This window comes from Coffea arabica, chromosome 2e (assembly GCF_036785885.1).
Source record: "Coffea arabica cultivar ET-39 chromosome 2e, Coffea Arabica ET-39 HiFi, whole genome shotgun sequence".
In the NCBI taxonomy this organism is placed as follows: Eukaryota; Viridiplantae; Streptophyta; class Magnoliopsida; order Gentianales; family Rubiaceae; genus Coffea; species Coffea arabica.
Genome location: NC_092313.1, coordinates 59033479 through 59042502, shown reverse-complemented (window position 1 = coordinate 59042502; position 9024 = coordinate 59033479). Strand labels below are relative to the sequence as shown.

The window sequence follows — 9024 nt, the reverse complement described above, 5'->3', positions numbered from 1 at the left end:
AGGATTGATGATTAAAGAATTGCACTTGTTGGAAGAGATTAGTTGTTTGAATCCTCGTCTTGAATCGAGAAAAGTGATCCTTGGGAATATTATCGTGAAATCCACTTTGTTGGAACATATCAAGAAAGCACAAGAAAAGGACGTTGAAGTGCAAAAGTGGTTGGAAAAAGTTAATAAAGGAGAAAAGTCGGATTTTAATTTGGGAGTGAATAGTGTACTATGGTTTCGGAATCGTATGTGGTGCCAAAGGACGAAGGGCTTAAGAAGAAAATCTTGGAAAAAGCGCACCGTTCTAAGTATACGGTACATCTTTGAGGGAATAAAATGTACCAGAACTTGAAGAGTTTATACTGGTGGGAGAATATGAAAAAGAAAATTGCTCAGTTTGTTTAGACTTGTTTAATCTGCCAGCAAGTTAAAGCCGAGCATCAGAAACCATCTGGCCTTTTACAACCTTTAAAGATACCCGAGTGAAAGTAGAAAAATATCACTATGGACTTTGTATCTGGATTACCTAGGACACAAAGAGATCATGATGCAGTTTGGCTAATAGTGGATAGACTGACCAAATCTGCTCACTTTCTGCCGATTAGTATGAAGTACCCGTTGGAGAAGTTAGCTAAATTATACTTGGATGAGATTATAAGACTGCACGGGATACCTGTAAGTATCGTGTCCGATCGAGACCCTAGGTTTGTTTCGCGGTTCTGGCAGAAAATGCAAGAAGTGTTAGGGACTAAATTGAATTTTAGCACTACTTACCACCCACAGACTGATGGACAGTCTGAGATGACGATTCAAACTCTTGAGGACATGTTGAGAACCTGTGTTTTGGATTTTGGAGAAAATTGGAGTAAATACTTGACGTTGGTGGAGTTTGCTTATAATAATAGTTTCCATGCATCCATTCAAATGGCTCCGTATGAAGCACTTTATGGTAGGAAGTGTAGGTCTCCGATTTATTGGGATGAAATAGGTGAAAGAAAGATTTTAGACCCCACTGCAGTGCCTTGGATTGAGGAGGCACGAGAAAAAGTAAAGTTAATACGCCAGAGGATTCAAACCGAACAGATTCGTCAGAAAAGCAATGTAGACAATCGAATAAAGGATTTGGAGTTTGCGGTTGGACACCAAGTTTTCCTTAAGATCACTCATCTGAAAGCAAGTTTAATGGCAGGAAGAGGAAAGAAGCTACAACCAAGATTTGTAGGACCATATAAGATTCTTCAACGTATAGAAAATGTGGCTTATAAGTTGGAATTGCCCCCAAGTTTATCTCGGATCCAAAATTTTTTTCACATATCGATGCTCAAGAAATATCATCCAGATCCGTCTCATATTTTGCAACCGGAAAATATTGAGATCGATGAGGCATTGACCTATGAGGAGAAACCGATAAAGCTTCTAGATCGTAAGGTGAAAGAACTGAGGAATAAGCGAATCCCGTTGGTGAAAGTTCTATGGAGAAACCACGGATTAGAGGAAGCAATTTGGGAAGTAAAAGAAAAAATCCGAGGAAAAAATCCAGATCTATTTTCAAATCAAGGTATGAATTTCGTGGACGAAATTCTCTTAAGGGGGAGAGGATGTGAGGACTCATATTTTTATTCTTAAAATAGTTATTTTTATAATCATTTACCCTAGAGTTAGTTAATTATATTATCGTTACATGAATTGCTTTTAAATTTCGTCCTATCGCGCGCAAGTCAAAAGTTCGCGTATTGCGCATCGAAACGACTAAGTGTAGATTTGATAAATTTATATTAGACTATTAAGAGTGAGTAATTATAGTGTTTAAGGAATTATATTTGAGGATTAGCGCACAAGTGAAACAAACAAGAGAGAAAGAGATAGTATGGGACACTAATCGAACACCATTCAAAGTTGACTTTTGCAAAGCTTTTGGCCACAATTTCTTCAAGCTTCCAAGACAAGATTCACACAACTCAAACCACTCTCTCTCTCCTCTCTTTGGTCAGCCAAAACAGCAAAGGAAAAGGAAGGAAGAAAGCCTCTTCATCTTGCTCCAAATCTTGTCCCATTTCACTTGAAAATCTTCCACCAAATCACATACTACTTGGAGATTAGTTCTAGTTTGGAGAAAGGCATCATCTTGTGGACTTTTTTTTGGAGAGTTTTGGTGAAAAATTCTGGTTTTTTCAAAGGTTTAAGAGGTAACCATTCATCTCCTCTAATCTTTCCATTTTCTTCAAGAATCATGGTTGGTTTTGCATGGGTTTGAAACCCTAAGCAAGAAATAAGTTAGAGGACTTGAGGTGTTTCAATTCTTGCTTTAATCTCTAGGCTAGCAGTCTTGAGGTGGATTATAGGTAGCTACCTTGAGGATTAAAATGCTTGATTGTTGTGTTTATGTGTTATATGGAAGGTTTACGGCTAGATACTGTAGAGAAAGTTGAGAAAGGTGTGAGATTTGTGTTGGCCGAAAATTCTGGTTATGTTGCTCTGTTTTAATTTGAAATTTTGATGGTTATTTGACTGTGAAATTGAGTGATATATTTTCGAAAAAGAAAGAAATCTGGAAATGATGATCAGGAGGGCCGAACAGTAGTGCTTTTTCTAAACATATCTCTCTGTACAAAAGTTAAAATTGAGTGCCGTTTGCGGCATTTGAAACTAGACATTTATAGTTTTCTAACGGTATAAAAATCACCTGCCAGTTAGAACTGAGTGAACCGTAGTGATTTAGCAAAGTTGACTGTCCTGTTGTGACTGTCTGTCCGAGAGGAATGGAGAAGCTGCATCTTGTGGCTTGATTTTCTCTCACTTGTGAACTGATTTTGGAAAAGACTCTTTCTGATGAAATGTAGCATTTTGAACTTAGTTTACAATGCCATAAACTATTCTTAAATTGAACATGTATTGAGTGAGATGTGGTCTGATTTCGAAAGTGCAACAAAGCTGGGAAACTGGAAGTTTTTCCTTTCTTACTAGCCGAATGGTCAAACCTGTTTTGGAATGTTATATCTCACAAATTTTAGTGTCAATTGTTTGTAAATTGTCTATTAAATGTTTCTAGAACCTTGGTTTCAAAAATGGATCGATTTGGGGCTGATTTCATTGTACCAAACTTTTGAAAAGAAAGAAAGAGTGGCTTGGCAGATTTGCTTTGAAAATTTCACGAACTTTAGTCATTTTGTTAACTGCCTTCCCACATGAGTTTTTGCCTATAAATTGACAGAGAGATAGTCCACATATGGAAGTTTAATTGTACCAAATTTGGTACTATTTCAATATCATTTTGATACTCAAATAACACCCCAAAGATGACTCTTCAAATCTGGAAATTTCTGATCAGTGTACCAAATTCAGCCGATTTTAAGCTATTATATCTTGACGTTCAAAACTCCGAATTTAGTTCTGTTTGTCACGTTTGAAATCTTGTTTGGAACTCTTATTGTGTTATGAATGTTAAGGGCTAATTCACTTTCTATGAATTATGTGAAATTTCCAAAAATTGCTGGAAAACCAAGACTGGTTCAAACTTGTCTTCTTGGAACTGAAACTTTGAGCTGAAAAATGAATACTTTCCGTTTAGAATCCTGGAAAAGTATCTTCTAGGAACTTTTAGTACTTCGAACCTAGTTTCCGATGGTATAAATTTTTCCATTTTTAGACGTACGAAACTAAAGATTCGATTTTTCCAAATTTGACACGTAAAACTGAAATTTTCCGATTCCTTATGAAATGAGTTTTTGAGAGCTTGTCATTCTCTCTCGATAACGGTAGACCATTTTAAACCCGATTTCATGGAAGAGACAAGTCTCTCTTGGGACTTTAAATCCTCACTTTTGAACCTCGATTTTCGAGAGATTTAGGTTCTCTTTTGAGACTTTGACTTAGTCTAAACAAGTGTACATTCTTTCTTGGTTAATGCATGGTTGTGAGTGAAAAGTACTCGTTATTTGTTCAGGCGCTCAAGGGGATCTTCAAGAGAATCTCAGAGCGGACGCCTAAAAGCTTACTTGCTCACTTTTGACTTGGTGAGTGTCAAGTGCATGATTTGTTGTGGAATATGTGAATTGCTTCTTGTGAATTATGTGAATTCGAATTGTCGAGACGAGTGTGTACTTTGTCGCACTCATTCTCTTTTCAATGAAATTATGATTTAATTTTACTATGTAAATTGATATTCGACTCGTGTGAATTGATATTCGACTCGCGTGATATGATGTGATTGTGAATTGTATTTGTGATCGTCGATTGGAGCATTGTCTCATCGACTTATATTCGTATTCGGGGGACGCCCAAACTCGTTGGCTAACTCTGCGAATCGAGCCAGCATGGGCTTGGTCGAGGAGTTTAGTAAACCATAAGCAAACACGAAACTTGATCTATTGGACAGACCTTGCTTGGCATACTCGTATAGTATTGCCACGATATACTTGAGAAATATCAAAATCTTGATGAGCAGACCCAGTAAGGGGGTGTAACGGTGATGGAATTTGTGGAAAGTGGTATTTCTACGAATTTGATACTTATGTGGTTGACGGATTGTCAACATGAAATTGATCAAGACCTTGACTCGGCTACGTGAAAATTAGCTCCTGAGAGCTACAGTATCCTTGAATTGTTTCTGTTTACTTTTCCTACTTGAAATGCTAATTTCTCAAATTTTACAGTTTTACGTGCTGTATAAATGTTGTTGCTACTTGGACTACGTGTTTGCATGTATGTTTCTTGGCCTCACGAGCATTCGCTCACCCATTAGTCTTGTTTTCCTTAACAGGAGCTGAAATGGAAGGAATTATGGAGAAGCCAACTTGATGGACTTTTGATTAGAATTTTGAATTTAATTGTTTAGACAATTTTTGGAGGTTGTATATTTTGGAAATGTTGATGTACTTCTGGTATCTTGTGATGTAAGATTTGATGTTATTAAGGAAGCGACCTTTCTTGATATTTTCGACTTCTAGTATCGATTGATTATCCATAAGTTGAATTCGTCTCGTAGTGAGTCCTGCCGAGAGCTGAGCCGGCGTCCCGCCGATTCCCTTGGATTCGCCTTAGGGAGAGGTGAGGGCGTCACAACAAATATTGAATAGATTCACATGGTGAAATCAAATAGATATATATGGGTTTAAAACAAAATTGTTAGATTGAAACCCATTTATATATCTATTGAATAGCATGTGTATAACTACAATTAGTCTGTTTAGATGAAATCAAATAGAGATATATTATATACTATTCGTACTATTTAGGTGAAATCAAATAGATATATAGGACATGGAAAACTAACCTTTTCTTGAATGAATTCAGCCTGATTTCTAGATTGGAGTAGCCTCTTTTTGCTTGGTCGAATCTTCATTTTTCGCTAGGCTTTCACCGTAACTTGCCCTACAAGGGTCGCCGGGGACAGGAAGGGCGCCAGTGCCCTCCAAGTCCTTCGCTGACATCCTCCACCACCATCCCAAGCCTACGCCACCTGCCCACCTCCTTCGAACCCCTACTTCAGACCACCCCTCTATCGTGCGAGAGCAACCTTGTACAAGGGCAGGCCCGCTGTTTTCTTTACTGCTGAAGACGTCGGAACCTTGTCAACTCCCTTCCGGTTTGCTCTCGTTGGGAAATTTTCAAAAGGTCGCCCTAATCTGGAGGCCTTGCGGAAGGATTTTCATACGATTGGATTCAAGGGGGAGTTCACCATTAGCCTTTTGGACCCCCGCCACATCCTAATACGGTTTGACCAGGAGGAACACTACCTCCGCTGCTGGCTGTGTGGAGTATGAAACTTCCAAGGTTTTCCCATGCGCACATTCAAGTGGACGCCTTCTTTTACAGTAGATTCTGAATCACCACTAGTCCCAGTATGGATTTCTCTCCCTTATCTCCCAATCCACCTCTTTGCCAAAGGGCCGCTTTTCTCCATTGCCCGGCTCCTTGGAGAGCCCCTCAAAATCGATGCCTCAATAGCATCATTGTCCAGACTCGGAGTGGCCCGCTGCTGCGTCGAAGTGAACGTCCTCAGTGACCTCCCAGACAAGGTCTGGATAGGGACTGGAAGCTCTAGCTTTTGGCAACTGGTCCAGTATGAAAACCTCCCAGAATTCTGTAATTTCTGCCTTAGGCTAGGCCACGCCGAGACGAGATGCCACCATCATCCAGCAAACTCAGACAAAAGAACTCGCCCCACTCTGACCGAGGTGCGGAAGCCAGAACAACACTGGATCCCTAAGTACGAACGCTGGAGAGCTGCCGAGTATATCCGGACTCTCGACTCGTGACAAGGAACTCGATCAGCAACCACAACATCCCCAGATGTGGGTCACCGTGCGTGACGGCCAAGCACGAAGACTGCAAAGCCCTAACCCCTAGGGACAAGCAGAGGAGACTGGTACGGTGTTGCCACAAGAGGCTAGCCTAGCCATCTCGAAATCCAACAATTTGGTTGCCCATATTCTAGACGACCAGTGCGTGCTACCTAAACGCAGAAGGCCCACCCCAAACTCTCTTTCTGACACGGAGGACTTACCACAGGATAAACCCAGGGAGCTTGTGTTAGAGGATTTTGTTTTGCTAAAACAGAAAATTGACCACCTCTTCCCCATCATGAGCTTGGAGGCAGCAGTGAAACGGGGACAGAAACGGCGTTTCTTAAACTTACCAAAGACAGTGGTAACCAGGCAATCATCAAAGACGGCTTCCGCTCACGCCCCCATGCTGCAGTCTGATAATTAATGCGCTTATATGGAATATTCGGGGGGTGACTGGCCGTGCTATGACTAGGCGCCTGAGGAAACTTTTACGCTTCCATGCTATCACCTTCTTAGTTGTTTTTGAGCTGATGGTTGACCCATTTTAGCTTGACACTTTCAAAAATAGATTTGGTTTTTACCTTGCGGTCTGCAATGCTTCCAATAAAATCTGGGTTTTATGGAAAGCTGATTTTGCTGTCAATGTCCTCCTCAGTGAGGACCAGCTTATTCACTTAGCAATCACTCATGCAACATGGACGGGGGAGGTCTTTTGCTCCTTTGCTTACGCTAGCTATTCCTAGGTTGGTAGGCAACATCTCTGGTCTAGCTTGTTTTCGCTGTCAGGGACGCTAACCTCCAAACCGTGGCTGGTCGGAGGCGATTTCAACACAATTGCAGACATAGAAGAATACTTGGGCCATGCGCCTCAGAATTTGACAGCTATAAATGAGTTCGCTGAATGTGTCTCAGACTGCGGGTTGAAAACTATGATGGCATTGGGGAATCGTTTCACCTGGACTGGTATTCGTCAAGGCCGTCGCGTCTGGAAGCGCTTGGATCGTGTGTTGATGAATGCGGTTTGGCAACAACATTTTTTTGGTTCGATGTTGCAACATCTTAACAGAGCGGGCTCGGACCACAGCCCCTTGCTAGTGCAGTTTGCTGAAGGGAGTAGACCTGGACACGGTTCCTTCAGGTTTCAGCATATGTGGTTAAAACACCTGGGGTTCCTGGATTTTGTTCACCAGACTTGGATGCAGCCGGTGGAAGGATACAGAATGTTCCGCTTTGTGCAAAAGCTGAAGCGGCTGTGAAAGGAGCCGGCATATGGAATAAGAGGTTTTTTAGGAACATCTTTGACAAGACCTTGGAGGCGGAGGAAGGGGTCAGACAAGCGGAGCTATGTCTAGAGGACAGTGACACGGAGGAGACGAGGTTGTAATGGGCTTAGGCCACGGCTGCCTTGAACAGGTGCCTTGCCACTGAGGACATCTGTTGGAGACAGAAAAGTCGTATTAAATGGTTACGCGAGGGTGACTCTAACACCCAGTTCTTTCACTCGAAGGTGCTGGACAAGAAAGCTAAGCTCTCCATTCACCAAATTAAAGGTGCGCATGGTACTGTACTAACGGAGGAGAGTGTGATCGGAGAAGAAGCCTGCACTTTTTTCCGCGATCTCTTGTCAGCTCCGGCAGCTGGGGATGAGCACGCAATGCAGACCTTACTGGGGCACATTCCCGCTTTGATACCCCAAACAGAAAATGACTGCCTAGTCCAGGAGCTTTCTTTTGACGAGATGAAACAAGCGATTTTCCAGTTAGATGGCCAAAGCACGGCAGGAGCTGATGGCTTCACGGGACTTTTCTTCACTCATTGTTGGGAGATTATTAGGTAAGATGTTTATCAAGCAGCAAAGGAGTTTATGTGTGACGTCCCTATACCGAGAAGCATCGCGAGCACCCTCATTATGCTTCTTCCAAAGGTTGAAGCTCCGCAAACTTTCTCTGACTTTCGGCCCATTAGCTTATACACCTTCATCAACAAAGTCTTCACCAAAATACTTAGCAATCGACTCAAATCAGTCATGCCTTTAGTTATCTCCCCGAAGCAATCGGGGTTTGTCCAGGGCAGGGAGATCTCTGACAATATTTTGATAGACCACGATATGGTCTCGGAACTAGACAGAAGAACTCGCAGCCACAACATAATCTTCAAACTGGACATGATGAAGGCTTTTGACCGTGTGTCCTGGGAATTTCTATCCCGTCTCCTCCTCCGCTTTGGGTTTCACCCTCATATCGTGGCTTTTGTGCTTAACAACCTGAGGTCCTCTTGGTTCTCCGTGCTCATTAACGGGAAACCTCATGGATTTTTCCAAGCAAGCCGTGGCGTAAAGCAGGGGGATCCCCTATCACCTATTCTATTCATTTTGGTATCGAAAGCGCTAAGCCGTGGGCTCAGCTCCCTGCTCTCGTTGGAGAAGCTCAAGGCCTATGCGCAATCACGGGGCACTGTGACGATCTCCCACCTAACTTTTGCGGATGATATAGTCATTTTCACCAGGGGGATTGCCAATCAGTGCGATGCTTAATGGATTTCTTAGAGGTCTACCAATGCGGCTCAGGGCAGGGGATTAACACAGCCAAGAGTTTCATCATTCCTTCGGCTCGATGTTTCGCAGCGCAGAAACATTTAATAAGATTAACGGGCTTCCGTCAGCAACAGCTTCCGTTCACGTACCTTGGTTGTTGTCTTTACAAAGGTAGGGCAAAAAAGGAGTACTACCAACCCTTGATTAGCAGAATGC

The 9024-nt window shown here is 42.1% G+C and overlaps 1 protein-coding gene across 1 annotated transcript; it reads left to right on the top strand.

The window, feature by feature from the left end:
• Nucleotides 1–8301: 8301 nt before the first annotated feature.
• On the top strand, nt 8302–8808 carry LOC140036362 (secreted RxLR effector protein 78-like). The gene has a single exon (XM_072077741.1). It carries the CDS (start codon nt 8302–8304, stop codon nt 8806–8808), a length of 507 nt encoding a protein of 168 aa, XP_071933842.1.
• The last annotated feature ends 216 nt before the right edge of the window (nt 8809–9024 follow it).